At 46.3% G+C, this 19,788-nt stretch overlaps 1 protein-coding gene across 4 annotated transcripts in view; it reads right to left on the minus strand.

The window, feature by feature from the left end:
* The window catches only part of spire2 (spire-type actin nucleation factor 2), a 73,327-nt gene that overhangs the window by 30,710 nt on the left and 22,829 nt on the right, over positions 1 to 19,788 (minus strand). For all 4 annotated transcript variants that reach the window (XM_069901866.1, XM_069901863.1, XM_069901865.1 and 1 more), the window contains one exon: positions 2,500 to 2,853. In XM_069901866.1, the coding sequence (XP_069757967.1) occupies positions 2,500 to 2,748 (249 nt within the window). In that variant the 5' untranslated portion in view covers positions 2,749 to 2,853. The remainder of the gene's footprint in view (positions 1 to 2,499; positions 2,854 to 19,788) is intronic.

Raw genomic sequence — 19,788 nt, forward strand, 5'->3', positions numbered from 1 at the left:
TTTTCAATAACCTTTCTCTGTCATCAGATCAGTAGGGAGGGATATTCACTGTGAATGCAATGTAAAGTTCAGTCACAACCTCTATGACAATAATCATAGTCCGAAAATTGATAAAGGCAAAAAAAAGTCAGGAGGCAGCAAAAGCATCCTGTCTCTCCAAAGAATATTTAGTCCTCCAAGAAGGCTCAAGCACTGTGAGGGTGGGGGGGGAATAATCTTATTTATATCACAAACATCATTAAAATCATTCACTCTATCCACCATCAGCAGTTACAAATGGTTCAATGACAAAAAAGCTCTGTAACAAAACCCAAGGATTCTTCCATGTCATCTCCCAAACCTGCAATGTTTATGAACAGGCAAGGTGACAGGTGTAAGAAATACATCAGTATACATCCCATATTGCCATCTGGATGAAAGTATATTGCATTGGGTCTCAATTCCTGGAATAATTCTTCTTTGGCTTGGCTTCGCGGATGAAGATTTATGGAGGGGTAGGTCCACGTCTGCTGCAGGCTCATTGGTGACTGACAAGTCCGATGGGGGACAGGCAGGCACGGTTGCAGTGGTTGCAAGGGAAAATGGGTTGGTTGGGGTTGGGTGTTGGGTTTTTCCTCCTTTCTCTTTTGTCAGTGAGGTGGGCTCTGCGGTCTTCTTCAAAGGAGGTTGCAGCCCAAATTCTACTGTGGGACAGACTACCTTTTTTAACACAGACCAACACCCCAAGGCAGGAGCACACCACCATCTTCTGCTATTGTGACCAGAAGGCCAACAGTAATATCACCATAATCAATAACTAGGTCTTAAATGACAAATGCTCAGCATCGAGTTGTTTATCATGAACATTTCCTGTTCTATTTGCCTCATTTTATTCTTTGAGCTCAAGTTCAAACAGTTTATTTATATCTGGAAAGCTCTGAGTTCTCGTATGGCTAATTGCTGAGAGTGTGGTATGTATGATATTCTTTGAAGCAGCATGGTTTTCACAATCAAATTCCATTGAATAAGGTCTGGCATTTTTGGACAACCACCCAAGCATTACACTTCAAGAATTTCAGGTGTGGGATGCATTGTTCACCAATAGGCTTAACTGGCTGCCACACTGAACTGGGGACACTGCATATCAAAGCAAGGTGTGATGAAATCAATGTTCAACCACACCTTAACTGGCTGCCACACTGAACTGGGGACACTGCATATCAAAGCAAGGTGTGATGAAGTCAATGTTCAACCACACCTTAACTGGCTGCCACACTGAACTGGGGACACTTCATATCAAAGCAAGGTGTGATGAAGTCAATGTTCAACCACACCTTCATCTGTTGTTCTTCTTAATATCCATCAGGGCATTGGACTAGATACGGTACATCAGGTGAAGTCAGGTGAAGGGATGGGCAAGATGCAATAGATGCAAATTCAAAACAAAATGTACTCCAGTCAAACAGCACTGTTACATTAATTTTGAACCCAAGGACTTGATTAGAAACCTCACCAGATCCTTCAGGGAAACTCTAAGTATGCTCTACATGCAATTCCCAATGTGCCAAATAGCATCAACTTTTAATTGGTTCCCTCAATTAAGGGAGAATTAAAGATGGAAATAAATTATTGCAATGTTCATTGTCCACGAACACAAGCGACATACAGGATAAGTTCCACATAATTCTCTATCACTCTTGTTAAAGGTTAAAGCTGATCTTGAAAAAGAACAATGTTCAGACTCGACAAAGCTATCACATTATGTATTGCTCGAAGGCTTAATCAGCAAATTGTCTTGTGCCTTTAATTGTTCTCAATGCATGTACATGTTGAAAGTTGCAAATATATTTGCATATTCCTGTTGTACCTACAACACGTAGATAACATACTTTAAGGAAATGCAATAAACTACAAAAGTCTTAAGGTCACTTTTTGAAAAAAAAACATCTTTTGACATAGATCATTTATAAATATTTTTCTCAGACACTATTTGTGATTCTATTAGCTCAAAACCATCCTCTTTCTTACTCTAGCTCCCACTTAGCCTCAAGAAAGGCCTCAATTGACATCACGACTTTGCAGTTATGTGGCAAAGGCGCTCTGTGGTTAGTAGGAGATTATTTAAGGTGGTATGTGAATGGAAAGAAAAAGGTTGAGAACCACTCTATTAGATAAAGGGAACCCATTACCCATTTGACTTCTTTTTTTTTTTAAAAAGGTGGTGCCAATAGGAACTGTGCAGTTATGGACAAGAGGAAACCTTTACTGCTTGCCTGAATAACAATCCAATTATCAAAAATAGGAAACCCAACAGAAAAAATCTTGAAAGGAACTCCAACATTGATAGACTGATCTAGTATCACCAAACTTGGAGAGTTCCTCTCACACCCAAATGCAGAACTCAAAGTGAACAGAGCTCTGTACTGAATCAAAAAAAATGTTGGGAGGTAAAGTTCACTGGCATGGGAAGAACCATTAAAACATTCATCATTTTTCAGTCCTAATAAAAATTCATCTTACCTCTTTTGCTTCCCTGATTTTCACTAGGAAAGTTTGTAACTCCATAGTTTCCACAAACAAAGCCTTACAGACAGCTTGAAAATGTGAATCTGCTTCATTTCGATCCATCAAATGTTCAGTGCACGCCTTCATTACTTGTTCAAAAGTACTGACTGACCGTGGTGCGCCATCACCCTCCTCCTCCTCGTCCTGCCCACTATACCCTTCATCAGACGTGCCATTACTGCCTTCAGAGTCATTGTTTGCCATCTGGTCAATAAGATGTTCCAACTGCTGGCTCAACTCTCGCTCCTCATTCTCGTCCAAGCCCCAGTCCAGTGCTCGGTAAATAGCAAACCCAAGGGACTGCACCACCTGGAAAAGGAGATGAAAGAGATCTGTGAAAATAAATCAAGGAGTTGAATTTCACAACATTGCTCCCTCCCTTCTAAAATCCCCTCTCTTCATTAAAGATCATGTAATTGTTAAAGTTGCATTCCTTTAAGAGAACCTGGAAGTATTTCATTTAAGTGACAGGGTTGTAATAAACAAAGTTGGTACAGAAAAGTTTCTCAGTTCCTGATAAGCGAGAGAAATACAGCACACCACACTTTGTTCAGGAGCTGAAGTCAGATTTTTGGGTCTACACTTCTAAACTTAGGTTTGAAATCTACACTGGTAGTACCTGGGTCACTCATTGCTACACTGACCACCTGAGATAGTTATGGTTGCAATACATGCAAGAGATAATGTGAAACCACCAAATATCAGAATTAGAAGTTACAGATAAACAAGCTTAAAGTGCAGGTCATGGAACAGATTCTAATTTCACATGTTTCCCTTTTTGTTTTCTATTCCTCTTCCTTTTCTTGCTACTGCTTAAAATTTGTCTATTGCCCATCAGAAGACCGACCTGGACCCCCTTTAATTTGCCTGTTGTCCCAATGGATGAACAGATGACATCTTGCTGGTTCTCCACATTGCATGACCTGGTCTACAAGAACACCCATGTTAAGCCTTTGTTCAATGCATGCAGCTCACCATCATATCTGCAAAACTGATCAAATTAAGGATCTGGGACACTATTCATACCTCTGAAAATTGATCCCTGTCTTCCTCATCTGTGAGCCCCAATCAGTGCAGATTCGCTGACCATCACATAGGGGGACCTCAAGGGTGGGTGCTTAGTCCCCTACTATATTCCTTGTACACTCATAACTGTGTAGCCAGGTTTGGTTCAGACACAATCAACAATTTTCCAAGCAAAACCACTATGGTTTCCCAAATAACTGGAAATGACGAGTCAGAATACAGGATGGAGATGAAGAATATGGTTAGGTGATGCCAAAACAATCTTGCTCTCAACATTATCAAGATCGAAGAGCATACTGTGGATTTTTGGAAGGGGAGGTTGAGGGACCACACAACTGTATGTATAGCCAGGACAGAAAGTTTGCATCTTTAAAGTTCCAGAGAGTCTATAGATCAGAAGACCTGTCCTGGGGCAGCGCACTGAGGCAACCAAGAAGGTTGATCAATGCCTTTACTTTCTGAGACTAAGATTTGGCAATATATTCTTTCAAACTTCTACATGCACATGATGGAAAGTAGACCAACTGGTGGGATCAGAGCCATCCACTGATGACATCTGTGTGAGGCACTGCCTCAAGGAGGTCAGCCAACATAAAGGATCTTCAACACTCTGGTCACTACTTGCTCTTACCATCTTAAGGAAAAAGACTCGGAAGCTACAAGTTCAGCAACTCTTGATACAAGAACAGTTACCACCCCCGCCCCCCCCCCCCCCCCCACCCACAACTTCTCTAAGAGCCAATCTGATCTTCAAGCCTCTCTTTATTATCCCAATTACAGGAGAAAATAGGAGAGCAGCAGACAATAGTTTCCACCAAGAAAATACAACTGATCTGATCTTGGCCTCAGTAATTTCTAGTTTATTTAAAAATATTCTCTCCCATCTCCTCCTTGAATATGTTCACTCCACACAGCTGCAGAGTTGTTAAATTTCACAGATTCATGAGCATGAATGAAAAAATTCCTTCTCGTATTAATTTTAAAAAGATAGTTCCTTTTTCTGAAACTATGATTCTTTGTACTTGATTTCCTTATAAGGGAAACTACTTTTTGAGCATCCACTCTTTCAACCTCCCCACCCACCCCAACAGAATCTTGAATATTTCAAAAAGAAATTAAGTCTTATGTCAAGCCTATAAACTATCAAGTTTAAAAATTGCAAACTCAATAGTTGGCCTTATTCAGGATTATGGTTCTGGGCTTGACCAAATAGAAGGTCCTTTAAACATCAGAAAACAAACAATGCAACACTAGAAAACAATGTGGAACAATTTAGGAATTCACAATCTAGTATCACTTATACAGGATAAGCAAATATAAACCATTGACTTGTATGTATTGTTCCCATCATTAACACATCAAAAATAAATTTTACTGGATAATTTGTTGAAACATCCATGTTCATAAGAATTAAAGCTTTTATCCACCTGATGTAGATTACAGAACAGTACAAGACCAGGCTGCACTGAAAACACAACTGGTCTCAGTAAAAATAGATGCTGGAGGAACTAACTGGTCTCTTAACATCCATTGGAGGTAAAGGTACATCACTGATATTTTAAACCTGAATCCATCCTTCTTACTCTGTATTTTTACATAGCATTTGCAGACTTTAGTGTTTCACACACTGGCTGTCTGGAGCTTGACTCAAAACAAACATGAATAATTTATCAATAATATTGCATCAGTGGGTGAGGCAGGGACCCATGATTCTCCATGTTCATTCTACAGTATGTGAAGTCACTTTATTCAGAAAGCAAGGTCCATTTGAAATGCAGGGGAAAGAATACAATTACTTCTCACCATGAAAGCACAGCAGTTTCTTCAACAAAGTAAAAAGCAACTGATTGATAGTTACATACATCACAATAGCCAAAAGGGTGCACCAGCACCTCTACTTCCTCAGAAGCCTGAGGGTATTTGGAACGTTCCTGGCAACCTCACTAGTGCAGGTGCACCATGGGCAATATCCTGTCAGAATACATCACTGCATGGAAGAGGAGCAGGTCCACCCAAGATTACAAGAATTGTGACAGCTGCTTAAACCATCACACAAACTTCCCTTTCCTCCACTGACCCCATCTACACCTCCCGACACCTCAGAAAAGCAGCCAACACATGAAAGCACTCGTCCCACCCCGGCCACACTTTCATCTTCCTTCTCCTGTCAGGAGCGTGAATACACCACACACCTATTTACTGTAACTCCTTAACTATAATATAAATTGCTAGCTATAAGAGAAGTCAACAAGACTCATCTCTGTAAATTACAGAAATTGTTTAACATAGAACCGGTGCGGACTCAAAAGGCCAACATGACCTAATTCCGCTCCGTAAATGGTTATATGGTTATACATAATTTGGATCAGGCAGGTCACAATTTGCACTCACTGAATAGATATCTCGGTCTTTCCTTCTCACTCCTCAGGTTGGCAATAAATTACACTTTAATTGATGGAAACATTCAGAAGGGCAGACATCATGGATGGGAAGGGAAATCAATTTAATGATTCAGAACAAACACCTGTGAAGTAATTAGCAGCAATGAGGTATTTTTTATTAAGGTGTGAACAGGTTGCCCAAATAATCCTGATGTTTACAAAAGAGGCCGGGAACAAGGTGAGAGGGGGGCAGAGAAAATGATGGGGGCAATAAGGTCATTTGATAACTCCTGATATAACCTGCTCTGTGAACTCTAGCAGATAGCAGAGACCTGAAGCAGTCACCTTTTTCCCTTCTGGTTCTTGTTACTGATTTATAACTTCGGCAAGTTTTTACATACATATTCTGTATTATAAACAGGTGGTTACTATTATATAGATGCAATTCTGGTATTAAAATGGTATGGTTTCTGTTCGGCACATTGAAATGTGTTCATGATGTGTAGAATGGTTTAGCCACACATATTATTTAATTTCCATTATTTAACTTCCATGGTCAGGAGCCTCTGCACTAGAGAATGTAATTCTAATCCCAACCTTCCCTTCTCTTAAATGTTGCGATTGTAACTTAAATTGCACATCCACTTCAGGTCTGGGATTTCCACAACCACTAGCACTCAAGTGTCCTTTTCCAAGGCAAACACCGATAATTAATATGACTATATATTTTGGAGGAAACCAGAACACCCAGAGAAGGCAAATGCAGGTCATGGGTAGAACATACAAACTCCTTTCAAACAGCACGAGATTCGAAGCTGTTGCTCTCATACCATAGTTAACCATGCTGTCCTAACCACACAAATATCTATTTTATTTTTAATTCTTGTAGAGCATACCTCTAAAGAAACGCTGAAAAACACAGGACAATAAGCTTTTACACAATAATTTGGACTTTTTGAATTGGTCAAAAAGGGCTGACACGGGACCAATATTGCACTGGACATTAATCAGCATACATCATCTCAGTTTATAGGACAACATCAATTCATGCAAATGGTTTCATCAAACTCAAGTGGTAAGTAAATTAACTCAGTCACAATTTTTTAAAAATAAATACAGCGAGTTGGACTGCAAGGATTCCAAAAGATGCAACAAAATAGAAGAGAAACAAAATATTAAGGATGTTCTACACATCATGAACTTAATCTTATTTTAAATTTCAGTTTACACATTTCAATGCGCCGAACAGAAACCATACCATTTTAATACCAGAATTGCATCTATATAATAGTAACCACCTGTTTATAATACAGAATATGTATGTAAAAACTTGCCGAAGTTATAAATCAGTAACAAGAACCAGAAGGGAAAAAGGTGACTGCTTCAGGTCTCTGCTATCTGCTAGAGTTCACAGAGCAGGTTATATCAGGAGTTATCAAATGACCTTATTGCCCCCATCATTTTCTCTGCCCCCCTCTCACCCCTCCTGCCTTGTTCCCGGCCCCTTTTGTAAACATCAGGATTAATTGGGCAACCTGTTCACACCTTAATAAAAAATGTGATTAAGGATATTAAGGATGTATGGACAAAAATTCTAAATGTAAGCATTGATGTTCAAAACTGGTCTGATCTTTGTTTGTATGATGAATACAATAAATGGAAGGTACAGGTTGGTCCAATATAATTTTTTTTTTTTTTTTTTAATTACATTATTTGTACCTCACGCCACAGAAATTAAATAGGCTGAAGTCAGATTTATCAGATCAATGTTTTAGATGTGGCGAAGAGGTTGGTGCTTTTTTTTTAATAAAAACATTCAACTTTGTCACGTTCCAAGACCTTTTTGGGCAGATTTAGGAATTTTTTTTTTTTTTTTTTAAATAAAAAGAACAGGTTACAGGAATTAAGGTTCCACAAAATCCAGAACTATTGTTGTTGGAGAATATCACAGGGACAAGATCAAATTGAAATTATATAAACACCAAACAGAATTTCAAAATAGCATTAGATGTGGCAAGAAAGTGTATAGAAGTTATTTGGAAACCTGATTCACATTTAGGTATGGAATGCCCAGATGCATAATTGCGTTCCCCTTGAGAAGATTAGTTACAATTTAAGAAATATGACATATTTCTGCAAATTTCATGCCTGTATGGACAAATTTCAGTTATAAACTTGGAGATGATTTTTGAATCTTAGGGACTTGCATTAACCTTCTCTAAAGAATTAAATAGGATACATATTGATCTGTGTGGTGAATAGCACTTTCTTGGCGATCCTTTCATTTTCTCTTTTCCGTTCTTGTATTTTCTTTTTTCCTCTTTTTCTTTCAGGGTTCTAATGTGGGAGGGGGATTTAACCATGAAGTGTATTTATAATTTTCTATTCTTACCTTTTCAATTTTGTAACCAACTCCATGTATGGACAAAAATTTTAAATAAAATATTCAAAAAAAGGTCAGTGACTGGTAATTGTCAAAGGGATATTTTAAATCACATTTTAATCAAAGAGATGGGAGGGGGTGAAGTGCCTCAAATGCATTTTGTATTCGCTCACTCTGCATCATGAATAGACACTGCAGATTTCTGAGCAGTGCTGTCTGAATCTTGTCTACAAAGAGACCACTCTGCTTCTGTCCAGCCACCTCTCAGTTGAATTATGAAGTTTGGTAGAACATCAACAGCATATTAAGGGAAAGATTAAAGCATCATATTCATGAGAACAGAGAACGAAAAAACCATAGGCAGCAAAATAAATTGTTGGTCTCAACATTTCACGTGGGAAATGCAGAGTGGAGCTGTTTCTGTGGTGTACAAAACAGTGAAATAATGGAACAGAAAAACTCCATAGAGCTCATAATTTAAAGGGTTGGGTTAAAAGGCTACGGTTGTTCACTTAGAGTTGTGATCTCACAGCGACCCGTGTCGATGCTATGCCCGGTACACACAGAACAGAATATTAATATTTTCTCTACATTTACAGGTTCTTGGGGCACTCCAGTTTCACACTGTGTCTTCGATCTGGTTAGAAGATGAATTGGCATGTGTGCATGGGTTAGGGTTTTGGGGCGTGTGATAGGTTGTGGCAAAATAGCCCAGCTTGTTGAATGTTACAGACACCTATACCGTTTTTAAACAGTGCTCTGAGCTGAGGCAACATGGTATGTCTGAACAGAGCAGATCCATGCCAGTGTATTGTTTCTGCACAGAGACCATAACTCTATCACTAGTTCAAATTTAAAGGGTGGGATGGACAGAAATTCTTAACATTTAAATATTATGTGGATCTGAACTTGAAAATCTGAAATGTACAGGATTTCAGGTGGTTTGAGATTAAGATGAGAATTTTTTTTTAAATATAGTTTAGCGCAGACAATGGATTAAATTATCTCCTGTTTCACAAATTTTCTGATTTTAACTTTAATTTTTACAAGCGGGACGCAAAGACCAGTCTTCCTCTAGATTTAATTCCTTTTTATATCATCCTTTGGTTAAATTCAGTCAGGGGCATTCTAAGGGGCAATAGTTAACAACCAAACCTCTAATGAGTTTAGCAGTGAAACAGGGTTTTTTTAAAAAAAAAATCAGTTGAATACTGAAAGGGAGACATTATTTCATTTCTGGTGCTGTCTCCAAGTCGTATCCACGTTGACCAATTGAGCCTTGTATTTGATTCTGCCGCAGAAGCAATTATAATGCACTGCTATTGATGGTTAAATTATTTCTTCATACCTCAGATGTCTGCAAAAGTGCTTAAAAAAACTGAGTTTCATTTCCATTATTTTCATCTGTATGGGTCCTAATCCTACATCTATGTTTCCCAATTTAAGAACAGATGCCTTCACTTCCATTCCACCATGACCAAACTGTTTGTAACCTCAGGTCCAGAGGTCTACCACATGCAGGCAACCTTTCATCCTCTCGCTTTTCAAAGATCTATTCACCAGTTAAACTATATTAAAAAAGGCTGTTCACCAAAAGGAACTGGAACCCAAATTCAGCAAGTTCACCACCCCAGGAGAAAGAAATTGTGCTTTGTACTTCCTCTCCATCTTAAATGGATGTAGCACGGTTAGCGCCGAGGGGGGGGGGGGGGGCGGCGCATTTGCAGGCATGGGCCCCTCTTGGAAGGTGCAGTGCCCACATACACTCAGGGAGCATGCACCCCCCCTCCACCTGCCCAGGGAGCATGCACCCCCCCTCCACCTGCCCAGGGAGCATGCACCCCCCCCTCCACCTGCCCAGGGAGCATGCACCCCCCCCATCCACCTGCCCAGGGAGCATGCACCCCCCCCTCCACCTGCCCAGGGAGCATGCACCCCCCCCCTCCACCTGCCCAGGGAGCATGCACCCCCCCCTCCACCTGCCCAGGGAGCATGCACCCCCCCCTCCACCTGCCCAGGGAGCATGCACCCCCCCCTCCACCTGCCCAGGGAGCATGCACCCCCCCCCTCCACCTGCCCAGGGAGCATGCACCCCCCCCTCCACCTGCCCAGGGAGCATGCACCCCCCCCCTCCACCTGCCCAGGGAGCATGCACCCCCCCCTCCACCTGCCCAGGGAGCATGCACCCCCCCCCTCCACCTGCCCAGGGAGCATGCACCCCCCCCTCCACCTGCCCAGGGAGCATGCACCCCCCCCTCCACCTGCCCAGGGAGCATGCACCCCCCCCTCCACCTGCCCAGGGAGCATGCACCCCCCCTCCACCTGCCCAGGGAGCATGCACCCCCCCCTCCACCTGCCCAGGGAGCATGCACCCCCCCCTCCACCTGCCCAGGGAGCATGCACCCCCCCCTCCACCTGCCCAGGGAGCATGCACCCCCCCCTCCACCTGCCCAGGGAGCATGCACCCCCCCCTCCACCTGCCCAGGGAGCATGCACCCCCCCCTCCACCTGCCCAGGGAGCATGCACCCCCCCCTCCACCTGCCCAGGGAGCATGCACCCCCCCCTCCACCTGCCCAGGGAGCATGCACCCCCCCCTCCACCTGCCCAGGGAGCATGCACCCCCCCCTCCACCTGCCCAGGGAGCATGCACCCCCCCCTCCACCTGCCCAGGGAGCATGCACCCCCCCCCTCCACCTGCCCAGGGAGCATGCACCCCCCCCTCCACCTGCCCAGGGAGCATGCACCCCCCCCTCCACCTGCCCAGGGAGCATGCACCCCCCCCCTCCACCTGCCCAGGGAGCATGCACCCCCCCTCCACCTGCCCAGGGAGCATGCACCCCCCCCTCCACCTGCCAGGGAGCATGCACCCCCCCCCTCCACCTGCCCAGGGAGCATGCACCCCCCCCTCCACCTGCCCAGGGAGCATGCACCCCCCCCTCCACCTGCCCAGGGAGCATGCACCCCCCCCCTCCACCTGCCCAGGGAGCATGCACCCCCCCCCTCCACCTGCCCAGGGAGCATGCACCCCCCCCTCCACCTGCCCAGGGAGCATGCACCCCCCCCTCCACCTGCCCAGGGAGCATGCACCCCCCCCTCCACCTGCCCAGGGAGCATGCACCCCCCCCTCCACCTGCCCAGGGAGCATGCACCCCCCCCTCCACCTGCCCAGGGAGCATGCACCCCCCCCCTCCACCTGCCCAGGGAGCATGCACCCCCCCCCTCCACCTGCCCAGGGAGCATGCACCCCCCCCCCTCCACCTGCCCAGGGAGCATGCACCCCCCCCTCCACCTGCCCAGGGAGCATGCACCCCCCCCTCCACCTGCCCAGGGAGCATGCACCCCCCCCTCCACCTGCCCAGGGAGCATGCACCCCCCCCTCCACCTGCCCAGGGAGCATGCACCCCCCCCTCCACCTGCCCAGGGAGCATGCACCCCCCCTCCACCTGCCCAGGGAGCATGCACCCCCCCCTCCACCTGCCCAGGGAGCATGCACCCCCCCCTCCACCTGCCCAGGGAGCATGCACCCCCCCCTCCACCTGCCCAGGGAGCATGCACCCCCCCCTCCACCTGCCCAGGGAGCATGCACCCCCCCCTCCACCTGCCCAGGGAGCATGCACCCCCCCCTCCACCTGCCCAGGGAGCATGCACCCCCCCCTCCACCTGCCCAGGGAGCATGCACCCCCCCCTCCACCTGCCCAGGGAGCATGCACCCCCCCCTCCACCTGCCCAGGGAGCATGCACCCCCCCCTCCACCTGCCCAGGGAGCATGCACCCCCCCCTCCACCTGCCCAGGGAGCATGCACCCCCCCCTCCACCTGCCCAGGGAGCATGCACCCCCCCCTCCACCTGCCCAGGGAGCATGCACCCCCCCCTCCACCTGCCCAGGGAGCATGCACCCCCCCCTCCACCTGCCCAGGGAGCATGCACCCCCCCCTCCACCTGCCCAGGGAGCATGCACCCCCCCCTCCACCTGCCCAGGGAGCATGCACCCCCCCCTCCACCTGCCCAGGGAGCATGCACCCCCCCCTCCACCTGCCCAGGGAGCATGCACCCCCCCCTCCACCTGCCCAGGGAGCATGCACCCCCCCCTCCACCTGCCCAGGGAGCATGCACCCCCCCTCCACCTGCCCAGGGAGCATGTACCCCCCCTCCACCTGCCCAGGGAGCATGCACCCCCCCTCCACCTGCCCAGGGAGCATGCACCCCCCCTCCACCTGCCCAGGGAGCATGCACCCCCCCCTCCACCTGCTCAAGGTGCTGCACCCCCCTCCACCTGCCCAGGGAGCATGCACCCCCCCCTCCACCTGCCCAGGGAGCATGCACCCCCCTCCACCTGCCCAAGGTGCTGCACCCCCCTCCACCTGCCCAAGGTGCTGCACCCCCCCCCAACCTGCCCAAGGTGCTGCACCCCCCCTCCACCTGCCCAAGGTGCTGCACCCCCCCCCCACCTGCCCAAGGTGCTGCACCCCCCCCCCACCTGCCCAAGGTGCTGCACCCCCCCCAACCTGCCCAAGGTGCTGCACCCCCCCCAACCTGCCCAAGGTGCTGCACCCCCCCCAACCTGCCCAAGGTGCTGCACCCCCCCCAACCTGCCCAAGGTGCTGCACCCCCCCCAACCTGCCCAAGGTGCTGCACCCGCTCCCCAACCTGCCCAAGGTGCTGCACCCGCTCCCCAACCTGCCCAAGGTGCTGCACCCCCCCCCCAACCTGCCCAAGGTGCTGCACCCCCCCCAACCTGCCCAAGGTGCTGCACCCCCCCCTAACCTGCCCAAGGTGCTGCACCCCCCCCAACCTGCCCAAGGTGCTGCACCCCCATATGCTCGCAGCCATCACTCACCATCAGACCCTACCTGTGTCACTATCGTCCAGCTTGACTCTCCGTGCAATAAAAGCAGCGCTTCTGACTGCCACGTCAGAGGGATGGAGATTTACGTCCGATCGGCATGTAGGCTGCCGCCAGAAAACCCCCCCCCCCCCACCCCCAACCTGCCCAAGGTGCTGCACCCCCCCAACCTGCCCAAGGTGCTGCACCCCCCCCAACCTGCCCAAGGTGCTGCACCCCCCCCAACCTGCCCAAGGTGCTGCACCCCCCCCAACCTGCCCAAGGTGCTGCACCCCCCCCAACCTGCCCAAGGTGCTGCACCCCCCCCAACCTGCCCAAGGTGCTGCACCCCCCCCAACCTGCCCAAGGTGCTGCACCCCCCCCAACCTGCCCAAGGTGCTGCACCCCCCCCAACCTGCCCAAGGTGCTGCACCCCCCCCCAACCTGCCCAAGGTGCTGCACCCCCCCCAACCTGCCCAAGGTGCTGCACCCCCCCCAACCTGCCCAAGGTGCTGCACCCCCCCCAACCTGCCCAAGGTGCTGCACCCCCCCCAACCTGCCCAAGGTGCTGCACCCCCCCCAACCTGCCCAAGGTGCTGCACCCCCCCCAACCTGCCCAAGGTGCTGCACCCCCCCCAACCTGCCCAAGGTGCTGCACCCCCCCCAACCTGCCCAAGGTGCTGCACCCCCCCCAACCTGCCCAAGGTGCTGCACCCCCATATGCTCGCAGCCATCACTCACCATCAGACCCTACCTGTGTCACTATCGTCCAGCTTGACTCTCCGTGCAATAAAAGCAGCGCTTCTGACTGCCACGTCAGAGGGATGGAGATTTACGTCCGATCGGCATGTAGGCTGCCGCCAGCAAACCCCCCCCCCCCCCCCACCCCCACCTCATGCCCTCTACTAAATTCATTGTGGCACTGACCCTGGATTGATAACTCATTTTTGAAGAGCTACACAGTTAGAATTGTGAGAAAATAATTCTCTCTACACCTACTTTTTCCAAGATTCTTCACAACTCACAGTCTCAGATGTTGGCTTCCACTGCTCACTGCTTTCTGCTTTTACATCTTCCCCACAATCAGCTACTCTGAACTAAGAGAGCCTAAAATAAATACACAATTCATCAACTGAAACAGAAAATATAGGAAACAAACGGTCAAGCGGTATCTGGAAAAGAGAAACAGTTGACATTTCGGGTCAAGGACTCTTCATCAAAAGGCTACGATGATCAAAATGAATGGTTGGTGGTGTAGGCATGAAAGGCCAAATGGCCTACTCCTACACACATTTTCTATGTTTCTATGCTCAGATTTCCAGTGTCGTGTTTGCAGGGTTTTTGGTTTTTAATTACTTCATACATGTTCAGCTTTTCTAAGAATCCTTCATTCTGGTGTATGGCAAGAATTGAAATAAAAACAAATGCTACTTAAAATAACAGAATATTACATTACCATCCAAACTTTGGAAACTTTACATCCAGCCTGAAGCCTACTCCCAAAAATATTCTGTCATAATTACACAATAGCACAAGATGTTACTGCTTTTAGTTGATGTCTGTACATTGACTTGCAAGAATCGAGACAATTGAATAAAAATGTGGAATCCATACAAAAGGCACAATTGCTTAGAAATGACTGACGGGGATGGGCTGATCTTCACTCACGTAAGAAAGAGAAACCATTCAGTGAAAAAGCTGATGGACTGAAATATGAGAACATTCTATTCATCAATAGCTCGCAAACTCTGTCCCACAGGAAGCCTGACAGTTCAATATTAAAATGGGTAAAAATAACAGATTCTTGCCAAAGTGCCTTTTTCCTCTCCACAAAACAGTTGAAGAAATTTAAAAATAGAATTTCTACAAAGCTACTAAATAGGTCTAGTCCTTAATCGCATAATACTTGTTTTTTTTTAAAAAGATACTACTTTCACTCAGCCCAGACAAATCTCAGAATGCAACACACAAGGGTGCTGGAGAAACTCAGAAGATAATAAGTAAAGGGTAACCAACATTTCAGGCCTGAGCCCTTCACCAAGGTATGAACAAAAAGAAAAAAATGGGCAGGTTCCTAGATTTAAAAAGTGGGGAATGGGAGGGAGGAGGAGCACTCTAATGGGTGGATATAAATGAGAGAGTAAGAGGAGACATGATCCAGAGGTAAGGATAGCTCTCTGAATGAAGGGGGGAGGGGAGCTGGAGAAAAGGAGACAGGATGGGAAAAGAACCTCAGGAGGGGTTTAACAGAAACTGGAGGTCGATGTTAATGCCATCTGGTCGGAGATTTGCCAGATGGAATCGACTTTTCCAATTTCCATTAAACCCCTCCCCCATCTCTCTTTCCAACCTCCCTTCCTCCAGCTCCTCAACCTCTTCCCTCTCCCATCACCTCAATTTTCTTTTCTATCCTCTCACCTATATTCACAGATGACCTCTTTCCTGTTAGCCCGTGCTCCTCCCCTTGTCCTGCTCTTCTCCTTTCCCCCACCTCCCCAAAGGCGCATCCGCAGAAAGGGTACTCTCTGAAATTGCACTCCTGTCCAAACATCTGACACCAATCTTTTAAATACCTTTACCATAACATCTGCTCAAAAATACAAGTCAAGCTCATTAATCTTTTAATGAGCACGACATGAAAATTATTACTGCACCTTCCTTCCTCTGATGCAAATTGGCCTATGATGTGATGAAAGCCTGTATTTTCAGTAGCAAGATCAGTGTCTGGCTTGACTCGTGATGGCTCATGCGGCTGTTCCTGAAGACCAGCAGGATGGACAGGCAGTTTTCAACGTGCGTGTCGCCAAGGAAGCACAGAACGACAAGCTCCTGTAGCCAAGCAACGCAGTTCAGCAGCTCCTCGAAACACTTCGGCTCGCTCAGGCTGAACGCCTCAAACACAGTCTTGGAAATCACTCAAAGCAGGGGTCATTGAACAATGTGGCTGGATCGGGCCTCATTGCCAGATCTGCACTCTTTAACGACTGAGCTCACATCCTCGGCCCGTGGATGCATGCCAGAGTCCTGTCTCCATGGAAATTGCGATATTTACTCCCATTCCATGGTAACTCCTCCAGTCTGAACCGTTTAGCGGCAATGTCAATATACAGGCACAAGTGCCCAAATATTCTGCTCCGCAGAGCATGGCTTGTCTGACTTCATTAGAAATCGTTCAGTGGCACCCCTTTCAAGTGGCCCCCAAGGGCATGTGCCATACCTTAAGATACGCCTCTGCACCTCCCCCACCCTTCACCCTCTTTTTTTTTTAAATTCAGGTGCCTGCCTTCCCCCCCAGCCCCAACCCCCCTCCCTACATAAAGGGCCCAGGCCCAAAATGTTGGTTATCTCTTACTTCCCATAGATGCTGTGTGAACTTCAGCACTTTTGTGAATTGGACAACAACCCCAGACTTTCCTGTTTTACTCTAATCTCAGAGAAGTAACTGCATTGCAACCGCAGTTTATATTCTACCAGATTTTAAAGGCTGCTGCGAAAGTTGGCTGTGCACAGTTGTCATGAGCCCAGAGGACCCCAAAGCCCAGCAGCAATAGATATTCACCAAGACAAATGGTTACTTAAACAAAAGTTGTTTTCAATGATCTTTAAACATGCAAACAGAATTACACTTTAACATCACTATTGACTTAATGAACCCAACTTGTCCCTTATAATTCTAAGCGCACGTGTGTGTTAAGTTCAAAAAAGTTATTTGATTTACAGTCCAATCCCACTTTTCATTCCTCCAAGTTCATGAGTTGCAGGCAATTTTTATACTGTGCATAGAATTTAACATTTTTAAAGTTCACCAGGCTTTGGTGCTTTAAAGGTAAATGGTTACTGCTCAGGAAAGTTCTTGTTGGTTTTAAAAGAGATTCTTTGTATGCTGACACCCACAACTGATTTTTTTTTATATATATATATAAACAGCCACTTCAGTGTCTTGCTGAAGAAACACCCCCTCAGGGTTCTCCAGATGATAACTCCTTTCTTTCAGGTCACCAGAGTGCCTTTTTGTTTCTATTATTCCAAATGAAACATTAGACAGCCAGTCCTCTCCTCTTGCATGAACCACAAAGGCTTTGACCAGGCTGAACTAATAAACACTCAAAACCCATCTTCCAAATGGGGTTTTCCACAAGCTTGCCAGTTTGTCCTGTTTCAGTTCCTGCTGCTCACTGTTAAACTGTAGATCTCTCTCTCTGAGAGAAAGCCTGTATGAATCTCTCTGCTTGTAAAACCACATGACCCTCTTAGAACAGCAAGTTCCCCTCCAGACAATCTGCGGCTCTGACAAGCTCTTTCATCTGTTGCCTTTTTGTAAACAACAATCCATTAGTGAAGTTTCTTGGCACTCCCCAAAGCTTTTGCAAAGACTGTCGGCCCCAACATGTCTAGCATGAGCAGAGCTCCAGAATTTTAAATAAGATCTGTTTTAAAGTGTTTGTATGTGACCTACACTAACAAACCTTGCCCCAATTTATCTCCCAAAAACAAACATATATACTCTGTCACACAGTACAATCAAGAAACAATGAAACTGGGAAGAATGGAGGTGGACAGAAACAGAGGTGAAGACATGATTCAAAGGTTTGAGGACAGAAGTCGGTCAGAAATTGGACTTTGTTTTAATTAAAACTCTGCTTAAGTTCCATATCAGCGTGGTGATTGTTAAGAATTTCCAGACAGCCACAGCCTTTAGACCTCAGAGGCTCAATCTCTGGACTTTTGAGAGGTTCTTTTCACCAGCATGTGATAAGGGCTATTGTTTCACTGCTGTCTGCAAATTCTAGATCACTAAAGTTTGCTGCCAAATATTATTGCATAAATCCAGAAGACAGTAATGTACCATAATCAGCTTTCTCAGTTCTAGCACTAATCTCCTGATAGCATCTTGAAAGGATTCTGAAGCAATATGTCAATCAGCAAGTGTTGCAATATTCTTTTATGCTGCAATAAAATTCTGATCCACAACCATGTTATTTAATGAAAATTGTATTCCCAAATCATAAAAAAAAATTCTACTTTTTAATCATGAAAATTTAATAATTTGCTTGTAAGGTTGATTTGATTTTTTTTGTAGCGTCTTCTGAATGCATTTAGACATCACCATGACAAAGGATCAGGTCAGGAATATACATACGAGTGTGGAATGCTGAGAAATTTATATGGTTGTCGACAGGAAGCTCAGATTTAGAGCCTGAGAGCACAGGTGTTTGGTGCAGAAATAGAGGTTTATTAACAAGATAGTACACACCAACTATTTTTCTGAGATTCATTCAAATCACTCAGTTCGCAGACTTTCTTTCAAGCACTAAGCCCATTTCATCAAGTTCTGATTCTTGGTGATTTCAATATCCACGTGTTGGCCAACCAAGACTCTTGTAAGCAAATTCATGCACCTCATCGAGTCCTTTACTTGGAACTGCTTCCAACAGGACCCACTCATAAGCTAGGACATACTCTCGACCTCGTCCTGTCGTCTGATTTATCAATTAACAACCCAGTATTAATTGATACTGGTGTGTCAAACCATATAGCAGTTGCTTTTAACCTATCCCTGCCTTGCTTCTCCCCCCCCCCACCAAAAATCTAGTTTTTTTTCTATGCTACTCCCGCTAAATTAACTCGCATACCGTGAATAGATTTTCAGAGGCCCTTATAGCAGCCCCAAGTACTACCACTATGGTGGAACTTGCATCTCTATTTAATACTACCTGTTCTTCTATCCTAAATGCTGCAGCCCCATTCAAGGAGAAAAAAACCTAAGCTCACATTGGCTCAATAACACCACCAAAGCCCTGAGGAGGGAGTGCAGGAGAGCCGAAAGCAAGTGGAAGTGCGACAAACTACAAATTTCCCTCAAAATTCTGAAAAACAACTTGCTCATATAAAGATCGAAATTACAAAATATTTTGCCAACCTAATTTCCAACAACTCCCAAGGTCCTGTTCAATACCATCAACTCAATCATTGGTCCCAACACCAATTCTGTTGCATCCCTTAGCAAATGCAAAGATTTTAAAAATTCCTCAAAGTCAACATCAGGACCAACATTTCCACCTCCCCACCCCAACAATCTAAATGTACCACAGCTCTGTTCATCCAACTTGGACTGTTTCAGCCCAATCACACTACCCACCTTTAGAAAGATGGTTTTCGTTATGAAGCTGACAACCTACCCCCTTGACATTAACCCTACTCCCCTCCTGAGGGATGTTCTCAATACAGCCAGTCCTAACATCCTCTCTATTATTAAGTTTCTTGGCCACCAGGACAGTTCCAATTTGTTTCAAGCATGCTGTGGCACAGCATGAAAAAACCCAACCTAGACCCCACCATTCCCAAAAATTACAGTTCTGTTTCTAAACATCCATTCCTGTCAAAGGTCCTCAAAAAAGTTCTTAGTCAATTGTTGCCCTGCCTACATCAAAACAACATATCCGAAAGATCCAGTCAGTTTGTAAGGCCCACCACAGCACAGTCAGCCTTACTAAGAGTATACAATGACCTGCTCCTCACCACTGACTCAAGGAGCTCCGCCATTCAATACAATGGATTGTGCTATTTTAATAGATCGCCCCTGGCAGAGGGTCAGTGTTGATAAGGCCCTGAACTGGTTTAAATTTTATTT

The sequence above is a fragment of the Narcine bancroftii genome, chromosome 10, assembly GCF_036971445.1.
Source record: "Narcine bancroftii isolate sNarBan1 chromosome 10, sNarBan1.hap1, whole genome shotgun sequence".
Lineage (NCBI taxonomy): Eukaryota > Metazoa > Chordata > Chondrichthyes > Torpediniformes > Narcinidae > Narcine > Narcine bancroftii.